The sequence below is a fragment of the Scomber scombrus genome, chromosome 23 (genome assembly GCF_963691925.1).
Source record: "Scomber scombrus chromosome 23, fScoSco1.1, whole genome shotgun sequence".
Taxonomy (NCBI): Eukaryota; Metazoa; Chordata; class Actinopteri; order Scombriformes; family Scombridae; genus Scomber; species Scomber scombrus.
The window spans coordinates 1,272,995-1,284,686 of record NC_084992.1 but is presented as its reverse complement, the minus strand read 5'-3'; the positions used below and the strand labels follow the sequence as shown (position 1 = coordinate 1,284,686).

At 37.1% G+C, this 11,692-nt stretch overlaps 1 protein-coding gene across 1 annotated transcript; it reads left to right on the top strand.

Annotated features, from left to right (window-relative positions):
* Window positions 1-233: 233 nt before the first annotated feature.
* On the top strand, window positions 234-9,295 carry LOC134006271 (Fc receptor-like protein 5). The gene is made up of 7 exons (XM_062445356.1): window positions 234-315; window positions 505-540; window positions 1,306-1,569; window positions 1,648-1,887; window positions 2,025-2,207; window positions 2,420-2,473; window positions 9,165-9,295. The coding sequence occupies exons 1-7, from the start codon at window positions 288-290 to the stop codon at window positions 9,293-9,295; spliced, it is 936 nt and encodes a 311-aa protein (XP_062301340.1). The 5' UTR covers window positions 234-287.
* Window positions 9,296-11,692: the final 2,397 nt, after the last annotated feature.

The following is an 11,692-nucleotide window of genomic DNA, read 5'->3' as shown; positions in this document are numbered from 1 at the left end:
ACTGTCACTCACAAAGTAAATGAAGCATCATGTTAGCAGTAATCTCTGAGATGTTGGAGCCAGCAGACTTTTAGTCACTTCATGTGTTTGCTGCTGATGTCTCATTGTTTCATTGAGAATACATAAAGGGTTAACTAAAGCTTTCATGTCACTGCTAATAATATGAACTACGGTAAATTAGTTTCCAGCAGAGTAAACCACACAGCAGCATCACACCTACAAAGGCAGGAAGTCGTGTTTAACTGCAGAGAACAAACAAAGTCATTCTCACATCACCGAGAGGCCGAATGGACCAAACATCTCTTCTGTGGCTCTGTGAGTACAATCTGTACAATCTGTACTGTCCAGGTTTAAATAATTATACTTATAACACGTCAGCTGAATTATAGAAGAGAGGATGATTTATTCATTTAAATTACTTTATAATTATCTATTAATATATTACATCTGTGTAAGTTTAGTGATGATTTGATGTGTTTCTGGTTGGTTCTTTTGTCTCTTTAGTTGTGAGCTCTCTGCTGTTCTGCACAACAAACCAAGGTTAGTAAACTTCTTATCTGATGATGTAAAGCTGTTGAAGGGTCACTCTGCTGATGAATATCAGTTAGTTAGTCCTCCTCAGCCTCTGGAAACAGCTGGATAATGTCTTAATGTTTATAAAGGTCTGGAAGTAAAGGTTAGATTGCAGGAAACAACCAATCACAGCTTTAGAACCTGGTCACATGTGCTGCTAACAGCGAGCTGAAGCTGAGAAAACTGATTTTACATCTACAGACTGAATCAGTTCAGCTTCAGTTTCTTTGAGTTTTTTTAATGAATTTAGTAACTTTGGTGACTCGTTTCCTCTGAATGATGAAAATAAAGTGTCAGATTATTACAGGATGTTCTCCGTTTATGTGGCCAGACTGTTTTCTTACAGCAGAGGCATTACTGTGCACACGTACTGTAAATGTACCCTGATGACTTAAATACAACCTTTAAATCAACTATTTAATAAATATGTCAGACAGATTTAACCTTAAATCATAAACACTGACGTTGAACATTCTTCCTGCATCAAGTAAAACTAGCATCTTCACAGACTCTCAACAGTTGAGGATTTTTTATCTTTATTCATTAACATTAAACAACTATAACCCGAACCCTTAAGTGTAAATATGGTGACACCTTCTGTTCCTGCTTCACTGCAGCATTGAGAAACATTAACTGTATAACAGGATTCATGTTGTTGACCTACTGAGTGTTTCTGTGTTACATTAAATGACTCTTCATGTTGTTTCCTAAATATAATAAATCTCCTCTCAGCCTCTCTGACTGTGAGTCCCAGCAGATCTCAGATGTTTAAAGGTCAGTTTGTCTCTCTGAGCTGTGAGGAGGACGACAGCTCTGCTGGATGGAAGCTGAGGAGGAACACAACCAGAGACACCAGGAAGGAGTGTGGAGACGGCTGGGGAGAATTAACTGGTTCCTCCTGTGAAATCAGTGTAACATATCCTTCAGACAGTGGAGTTTACTGGTGTGAGTCCAGAGAGGGAGCAACCAGTAACAGCATCAACATCACTGTCACTGGTAAGATCAGACTGTGGAGTTAGTATTGATGAAGCTGAGTGTAAATGATGAAATGCTGTAGTTTGTCTCTGTGTTGAGGTGGATCAGTGATCCTGCAGAGTCCTGTCCTCCCTGTGATGGAGGGAGATGATGTCACTCTGCACTGTAAAACAAAGACCTCCAACCTCCCAGCTGATTTCTATAAAGATGGCTCCCTCATCAGGACTGAGCCTGCAGGTCACATGACCATCCACCATGTTTCCAAGTCTGATGAAGGCCTCTACAAGTGTCACAGCAGCAGTCATGGAGAGTCTCCATCCAGCTGGATCTCTGTCACAGGTGAGGAAGTTAAAGCTTCAGCAGTGATTCATAGTGAGAGAACATTTCTAACTCTACTAACACTGACTAATGAAACTGTGACATTTATCAGCATTTAACCCAAAATTTAACATGTGATCAATTTTGTTTAATTGAAGAGAAACCCACCACATCTCTACCTCCACCCCTCTCTACTTCTAATCCCACTTCCACCTGTCCTCCTTCAACATCCACATCTCCTCATCTCTCTGTGCTGTGGTTTGTTCCACCTGTCTGTGGTCTGGTTCTACTGGTTCTACTGGTTCTACTCGTGAGAGGATGTGTTCAGAGGAAACATGAAGGTCAGAAACAGACGTTTAAACTTCACAATAAATATTTCACTTTTCACTTTTTAGCATTTTAAAGTTGTGTTTTACATCCATTTACTACAGTTCATTGTGACATTTTTGTGTTTATTAAGTTATAATTGTTGATTTGTATGTTAATTTTCATAAGTTAAATGTCATTAATATTCTTATATTGTAAATGTTTTGATCATTTTGGTTTCTTCCAGCTGCTGAATTACAAGTTGGAGAAGATGACATCAAAAAGTCAAACAGACTTGGAGGTAAAGTGTTGTAGATGTGATGCTAGTAGAGTTAAACTTGTATCTTTGTGAGGACCTCTCTGGGTTTACAAAGTGGGGACATTTAGGATTATGGGGACATTGTGAAAACTGAGAAAGTTAACATTTTATTGCATTTATATCAACAATTGATACGTTTTCATTTATTCAGAAGAGCAACAGAACAGTTTGGTTTCTTCTGGTTGATGACAGAGTGTGATGTGCTCTCGGTGTGTTTTGTGCTTTGTGGTGAATCAGTGAACAGAAGCTAGCAGCTCTGTGGTCGTCCAGCTTCCTGTTTCTGATGGAGACAGTTTGTCCTGCAGCTGTTCTACATGCTTTATAAATGTGCATATTTTAATATAACTGAACATGAAGGGTTTTACACCAAACTATTTTACTTTTATGTGTTTTACTGAAACATTGTTATTGACATTAGGTAAATTCATACTGTAAACTAACAGTAATGGTATCACCTGTATTACTGTCAGTAATGTATTTTATATGTGTTTTATCTTTCAGTGTATTATTCAGTTGTAGTTTACTCAGCAGTGAAAACAACAGAAGACGTCAGTGATGGACAAAGAGTCGTCAAATCAAACAGGACCAGAGGTACAGCTGCTCTGCTTTGTGGATCAATCAGTTTTTTTGGGGTTGTCATTAGTTACAAAAAGACAAACATCTTAGTCTTGCTTTTTACCAACTATACACACAGACAAAAGCAGATCGAGTTTATAATTTAGGCGTTCTTAAAACTGTGCATATTAAACCACAGCAACAACTTCCTCATTGATTCCAGTAAAGTCTGAAGCTGGTGAGGTTTTCTCACTACCGTGCAGCCTGGTTTCACCTTTAGATGTCTGTTTTGTACCTTGTGGTCAAAGTGCAAACATCTTTTAACAGCAGCGAGCAGCTCTGTGGTCGTCCAGTTTCCTGTTTCAGATACATACACGCTCAGTTAGCTGCTATTTGTAATGTCCATATTAAACCTTATTATAATGCTACATGAAAAAAGACATTAATTTGCCATAAGAGTAGTATTAATATTTATATTCCATTTGCAACATTACTACTAACAGTACTGGTTAACATGAATGTGTTTTATGTTACAGGTTATGATCCAGCTGCAGCTCACTCAGTAGTGAGAAGAACAGAGAGGAGAGAGGTAGGTTTAATGTTATCTCTACAATATTGATACAATCAGTCTGTTATACATTTAAATTAATAAATTATGTTTTAAGAAAAGAAAAATACAACTACAGTACTAAAAAAGAGAGGTAGTATTATCATATAAACAACATTTACAATTAAGAATTAGTAAATTATCAAGCATTGAAACATCTCTGCAGCTGCTAAATATCAGCAGGAGTGATTTCCTGAGTTAATCCTTCTCCTAAAACTAGGACCAAACATGTGTGAATTATTGTCCAGTTAGGAGAGATTTCCTGCTCTGAGAAGCTTCATGAATTCAGGTCCAGAGTTCACATCTCATCACAGACCTGCAGTGAAACTTTGTCTTTACATGAACTGTCACCAAGATCTTCCCTGACCTCAACCCAACTGTAGTTACCATCAGTAGATGTTGGAAAAGACTTGTTTTTTCTACAACTGTGTCTCATATTGTTTGAACTGTGTGTGTTCAGTGTCTCCATTAGAGCCAGAGGTTGTCTACTCTTCACTGAGGTAGACCTCCACACCTTCACACCAGTCCAACCACTGACGTCCAGCTGGCCTGTTACTGGTCTCCAGAGCCCCTCAGACAGTAGTACATTCATTTATATAGTTTATATAGTTCATGTTGTTCTCACTAAATTACACTCATGCAGCAACAGAAAAACAAACTGATTCTTTTTCAGATGTTTTAGTGAATAAACAGTGAAATGTAAAAATGTAAACTAGAAATAAATACATCTGTGGAATATTATCCAATATGATAATAATATTTTAACTTCAACAAGATGTTTCTGATCTCATGATGATCAGTTAGTTGCTTTGTGTTCAATGTTCTCATTAAGAAATATTTTTGAATTTGTTGACATTTCATCAAATTGAGTCATTTATAATCCAACAGCTCTGATGTAATTCCACCTGTAGCCACCAGGGGGCAGCACACAATCCCAAATTTGATTAAAAACTTAACTTGAATCAGTAGAGTTCCTCTTGTGTAAATAATGTCATCATACAACAAATAATTACACATGAATTATTATTACAAGATAATATTGTTATTATTATTATTATTAGTGGTAGTTTAAACAGTATTGTCCTTTTTTGTGTACTTTGTTAATTTTTTTATTGAACTTTATTGTATAAAATGACTGCACTGATTCATTTTAATTTTGCCGTTCATTGAGTTTAAGTAAAGCTATAAAGTAATATACTGAGCATGTATTACCTCGAGATAAGTGCAAAAAGTTGGCTTTATGAAAAAGCAAAAGCGGACTTTCTCTCCCGTCTAGCGAAGACAGAATGAATAGCGGCGCTCGCGCTCCTCCGTGTATTATTTAAAGCGCTGACTGAGGGGACTTTGGGCCAATGGGCGCTGAGGAGGCGGGACTTGCTAATCGGCGAAGCCAGTCACAGCAGCACACCCTAGTCGGCACCGACCAATAACAGCCCGCCCTCGTTGACGGACAGGTCTCCGCCGACTGGCAGCCAATCAAAGCAGCAGAGTTTTCATCCCTAGTCGGCAAACACCAATCCGGCTGTACGTGAAGTCGGCGAAAGTCGGCGAGACACTTTCCCGAATTACCACAGACCTGAAGTGTCCCCTCTTTATTTCTGTCACAGTTCAGCTGCTCCTTTAATACGACTGCTGACACTTATTAATGTGAACTGAAATAACTGAATGAACGTACTGTGTTTTAAAGCTGTTTATGAGTTACTTGTTAAAGACGTCAACTTGGACTCTTGCTCGTGATCACCAGCAGAGGGCAGCAACAAGCAGAGAGAGACAGAGCTGTTAATAGAGAGTTCAGACAACTCAACAATAGCAACCATGTTGTCTACATAAAGTTCTGAGTACAATTAAAGGAGGTAAACATGCTATGACAGGCTCATAAATGTCATTATCATTAACTCACAACATGGAAAGGATCCCTACAGAAGTACCTCCGTGTGTGTTTCCCACAATAACTGTTTAAAACGGTAAAATCACCATCAGTAGTCAGTCATCAGTCAGTGTTTACCTTTCTCTTCTTCCTCTCCCTGTAACACCGATGATCGTAGTTCATTGAAAATAAATGTGCAGATACAAATATAGTCTCGCATATATCAGCATTAATACCATTATATTTAAAAGATCTCTCTCTCTGTCTCACACACTCATCTTCAGAGTTCACTAACCGAAATGTGTTTTATATTTACTGATACACTAAATGTAATTCTACCTGTAGCCAGCAGGTGGCAGCACACAATCCCAAGTTTGATTAAAAACTCAAATTGAATCAGTAAAGCTCCTCATGTGTAAATAAAGTTATTATACAGCAAATAATTACACATATTATTATTACAAGATATTATAAAATATATTTTCTATTGATCTTAATTGTATAAATGACTGCACTGACACAGAAACTTCACTGATAAACTGATAATGATAAATTACTATAAAATAAGAAAAGGGTCAAATATAAAGACTTTAGACTAATGTGAAGGTAAACACACTCATTGATTGTATCTGCTGATTATAGATCTCTGACTGAATAGAAATGACAACAATAAACAGTTCAAATAAAATACTGAAAGTCTACATTCAGATATTCATGTTTAAACTAGAACCTGTTAAGTATTTATTAATTAAAATTATGGTTTATGAAAGGCTGCAGGATGTGTTTCAGGTGTGTGTCTGATATTAATAACAGCTGTGACTGTGTTGAAAGTAGAAAAAGATGAATTACATGATGATTAAACAGCTTCTAAAATAAACCAGATGTTTTACAGACTGAATTTTCTTCATGTTTCACTGATTAAAGAATCAAAACTCTTCACACACTCTGTGCTGCAGCTGCTGAACGTTGCTCCTGCTGTTTATAGTCTGCGGTTTGTTGCTCTGCAGAGCTGCAAACACAGATAGTGAGAGCTGCATGTTGATTGGTTACCCACAACCAAACCTGAACGAGTCAAATGTTCCATCTCACAGCTTTATGAAACCCACAGAACCACACGGACAAAAGAAACTAGAACAAAGTTTATTGATCCAGTAAACAAGTTAAAGCTGCAGCAACAACAGCATGCTACAAATATATATTATATATTATAAATAACAGTAAAGTTAAAACGTATTAAACAAATGACTTGTTATCATCATAAAGTGTTTCAAACTATTCAGACATTATTTGTCTACTGCAGCTGAGCCTGAATGTTCTCGATCAATAGATTTTATATTTTATTAAATAGATTAAATAGAAACAACCTTTATAAAAGTCCTCCATGCATTCATTATCAGACTTTGTTAACTTTGTCAGGAAGGAGATAATTCTACATTATGTTTATCACTGAGGTCATAGTGAGTGATGGAGGTGTATTAGGATGTATTATATTGATTGGTGTTTCTAATATTTTGTCCACTCCATTAACACACATGAGGGGGGCAAAATATTAGGAACACCAGTCAATATAATGCACCTCAGTCCACCATCACATAGCACGACCTCAGTAATAAACATAGTAGAAAGTAAACTTATTATCACCTTTTTTCACAATATTAACAAAAACTGAAAATGTATAAACTTCATAAATGTAGAATATAAAGCAGAACTGTTGTATTAGATTCCACAGTATATAATGAAGAGGCCGGTGAGTGTACATGTGTATCATATGGAATACAAACATAGTACATATTTACTGGATTGCAGCATTTATTGTATAAGACTGTTATGTAGTTATATTGTCTAAAGTTAAACTGAATTACAAACTCTGAATCGCTTCTTCATCTTTGCTCCAGTCGGGTATTGAACTCACGACCTTCTGCTCTGCACTAGATACACAGTTTAACACCGGAATACTTCTCTACCTGTGAGTCTGTCTACGGGCTCAGCCAATCAGGTTGCTGTATTTGTTCCAATTTTGAGAATCCAACTTTTGGCAGCCAATAGGAGAGCCGGATTTGTTCCAATTGTCCTCCATCTTTTCTTCACGCTCCGCTCCGTTTACCGTCTGACCGACAGCAACCAGCCAGTAAGTTAAATATTAACTTTATTAACTTTAATTAAAACGCCTCAATTTACAATGTGGATGTTAATGTTTAATAAATAAACAGGATTTAATGTTGTTGTATTTCATCTTTCCTCTGATGTCTCTAAAATGGCGGAGCTGCGGTATTATTGACAGATTGTGGAAAAAGATGATATAAGTTTAGTCAAATTGAAATCATTAATAACTCATCACTTTATTGTATTGTTGTCTGTCAGTGTTAAACACAGTGAGGAACATTCTGCTGCTCAGACTCTCAGTGGACTCTGTGTGACCCCAACCCCTCCCCCCCTCCCCCCCTCGTTGAGTGGCCTCAGCCAATCAGGAGCCAGCTACTCTGCAGTAACTCAGCAGCTTGTTAAGTGTGTGTGGATGTTACTTTCTGACTGTTCACTTACTGTTTTAATGAATCTAATGAACCAGGAAACCTAAATACTGCTGAACCTGGCTATTTGCTGGCAGAGTTGTTTCTATGAGTAAAAGCTTTGTTGTTACTGTAACAGATTTATTGTGGAGTGCAGGTCAAACGTACTCAGTCGTGTTATTTGATGACGTTTCATGCTTTATTTGCTCGTTGTAACTTTCTCTAAATGACCCAAAGAAGACCAAACTTTTAAGTATCCCTGTAGTTTTTATTTTTATTTAGTTTTTCAGTTTGCTTTTTTATTTCAGTTTAGTTTTAGTGAGTTTAACAAGTGATGAAGTAGTTTTATTTAGTTTATATTTAGTTTTAGTGTTTCAGGTATGAAGAGGAAAGCCTTGATCAGGATGAAATAATGCTGACACTGAGGTTTGCTGTTGAGTAGCGCTTCATGTTGTTCTTCTTTGTCCCAATTCCTCACACTTTTGATCAATAGCCGTTCGCGGCTGCTGTCCCGTGACCAAAACGGGCTCAGCCAATCAGGTAGCTGTATTTGTTCCAATTTCGAGAATCCAACTTTTGGCAGCCAATAGGAGAGCCGGATTTGTTCAAATTGCCCTCCATCATTTCTTCACGATCCGCTCCGTTTACCGTCTGACCGACAGCAACCAGCCAGTAAGTGAAATATTAACTTTATTAACTTTAATTGAAACGCCTCAATTTACAATGTGGATGTTAATGTTTAATAAATATACAGGATTTAATGTTGTTGTATTTCATCTTTCCTCTGATGTTTCTGCTTTGCTGGCGGTAATTTGGCCTCTAATGGCGGCGCTGCAGTATTATTGAGAGATTTTGGAATAAGATGATATAAGTTTAGTCAAATATCATCAAGTTCTTTAAAGCTTGTGTGTGTTTGTAGCTGCTCCGTTTTTACTTTAACGACATGACAGACTCAGAAAGTTATTTATTTAGTTATAGTTACCTTGTTAAAGTCCGTGTAAAGTAATAATAAATATGTGTTCTGAGTTTGACATACCACATAAAAGCGTGTTGTTAACCACCCTGCCAAATTTGAATGATTAAACAATCGCCAAATATATGAAATTAGGCTTCAAAGTTGTGTAAAAATCCTTCTAGAACTCTCTCCGTGCGGCAGCCAATCAGAGGCTCCGTTTGTGTCACCTTCTAGAACTCTCTACGTGCGACAGCCAATAGGAGAGCCGGATCCGCCTCACCTGTCTACCGTCAGTGCTCCTCTTACCGTGTGACCGACAGCAGCGAGTCAGTAAGTCACATTTTAACTTTTATTAACTTGGATTGAAACGGATTAATAATGTGGATGTTAATGTTTAAACATATTCAGAGTTTAATTTTCCTTCCCGCCTTCGTCTCATTTCTCTTTATTTCATCTTTCATCTGACGTCACCGCTGTGCTAACGGTAGTTTAGCGTGTAATGGCGGCGCTGCACTACGCAGTTTAATTAATGATGAACAACATGATATAATTATTCATTGTGTTAAATATCCTCCAGAAGCTCTTTAAAGCTCCGGTGTGTTTGTAACTGCTCCGTTAACGTGTAGTTACCGACTAATGGCGCCGAGACATTAACGGCAGGACAGGCTCAGAAAACCAACAGTTAGGCTACTTATTGATTGATTGTGTAAACTCCTTTACGTTAAGTTATTAAAACCTTTAATGTCTCTTAATAATTCAGACCAGATATCAGTAACTGTTTGTAGGTTAATAAATAAATAAATGAATATATGATAAACTTTCTACACATTAATTGGACATTTTCTTATTTTCCCCAATTATCTCCTGTTCAGTCTGTTGTTATTATTCTAGTTAGAAACTCATTTTAGTCTTTAAAAAAAATAATAATTTAAATGAATATTTCAGTCAATCTAGTCTAACCAAGAGATGTCATTTTAGTATTTTTATGAGTCGGTAACTCCACTCATCTCACAATATTAATGTTATCATTTCCCCTAAATATCTATTAATTTCTGAATAAATGATGTAATTATAAATATTAATGTCCAGGTTTGTCATATTTCATCTCTGGAGCAGCTGAGTTGTGTTCAGTGACTGAGTCTAGTAGCTGGTGACTGCAGTCTGATTATTTGTTGGTAATTGGCATAAATAAGATATAAATAAGAAACTAATATTAATATATATGAACTGAACTTAGTAAAAATCAAGCTACTAATAATCATGTTGTTCTTAGTTGTGTTTATTTGCTTTGTAAACATTGAGTTGTGTGTTCATGGAGTCAGTAACAGATAAAGACCTGCATGTGTTCATTGCTCTGTACTCTACTGTGTGTTTAAGGAGATCAGTGTTTGTGTTGGAAGTGAAAACCTTCTGTTGTGTGTCTGCTGCCAGATGTTTCTGACTCCAGATGATATTTGAATTGATTGTTGAAACTTTCCATGTTGAGAGAAGTGTTCATCTTTCAGCCAGTAGAGACGTTAGTGTGTGTTGTTGATGTTACTGTGGTGTGAACACTGGAGAGTCTTGTTCTCTACTAACTGAAGTTTATCATATTATCTGACAGTCATCAAATAAAAGTGGTTTAGTGCTGCTAATAAAGTCATTAGAGCCACTAAATGATGTTTTCCTGAGGACACATTGATAGTTTCATGCTGCTGTTTAATATGTGACGAGTTAGTTTAGCATCTTATTATCAACGCTGCTTGTTTTCTCATCACATATCAACTGTCTTCATTTCTACTTTGACTTCACTGAGCTCAGAATGACAGAAATCATCCACCATGTTAAACATGCTGATCATTCTCTTTCATTTCTACACTTTGCTTGTGAAGTCATGATTTGAGTAGTTTGATTAGTGAAGTCAATAAATGGAGGTAGTTGTTCTATTATTGAGAGCAAAGCTTTGTGCTGTCTAACTGTAGAGCTTTATGTTTAGTGACATCATTAATAACTCATCACTTTATAGTATTGTTGTCTGTCAGTGTTAAACACAGTGAGGAACATTCTGCTGCTCAGACTCTCAGTGGACTCTGTGTGACCCCAACCCACCCCCCCCCCCCCCTCGTTGAGTGGCCTCAGCCAATCAGGAGCCAGCTACTCTGCAGTAACTCAGCAGCTTGTTAAGTGTGTGTTGATGTTACTTTCTGACTGTTCACTTACTGTTTTAATGAATCTAATGAACCAGGAAACCTAAATACTGCTGAACCTGGCTATTTGCTGGCAGAGTTGTTTCTATGAGTAAAAGCCTTGTTGTTACTGTAACAGATTTATTGTGGAGTGCAGGTCAAACGTACTCAGTCGTGTTATTTGATGACGTTTCATGCTTTATTTGCTCGTTGTAACTTTCCCTAAATGACCCAAAGAAGACCAAACTTTTAAGTATCCCTGTAAAAAAAAAGGCACCATTCACTTAGATCTCTAATTTCCGACGCTGTCCTTTGCACTTGAAGGCATCATGCTCACTGCTCAGACTCTCAGTGGACTTTGTGTGACCCCCCGCCCCTCCCCCCTCGTTGAGTATCCTCAGCCAATCAGGAGCCAGCTACTCTGCAGTAACTCAGCAGCTTGTTACTTTCTGACTGTTTCAGGGTTTTTATACTTCTGAAATATTCATTAGCTTTTATTTTTATTTAGTTTTTCAGTTTAGTTTTTTATTCCAGTTTAGTTTTAG

Excerpts from the sequence above, each read along its gene's own strand:
- LOC134006271 (XM_062445356.1), top strand. The coding sequence starts at position 288 with ATGGACCAAACATCTCTTCTGTGGCTCT. Across the intron at positions 541-1,305 it reads GTTCTGCACAACAAACCAAG|CCTCTCTGACTGTGAGTCCC; the intron begins GTTAGTAAACTT and ends ATCTCCTCTCAG. Across the intron at positions 1,570-1,647 it reads CATCAACATCACTGTCACTG|GTGGATCAGTGATCCTGCAG; the intron begins GTAAGATCAGAC and ends CTCTGTGTTGAG.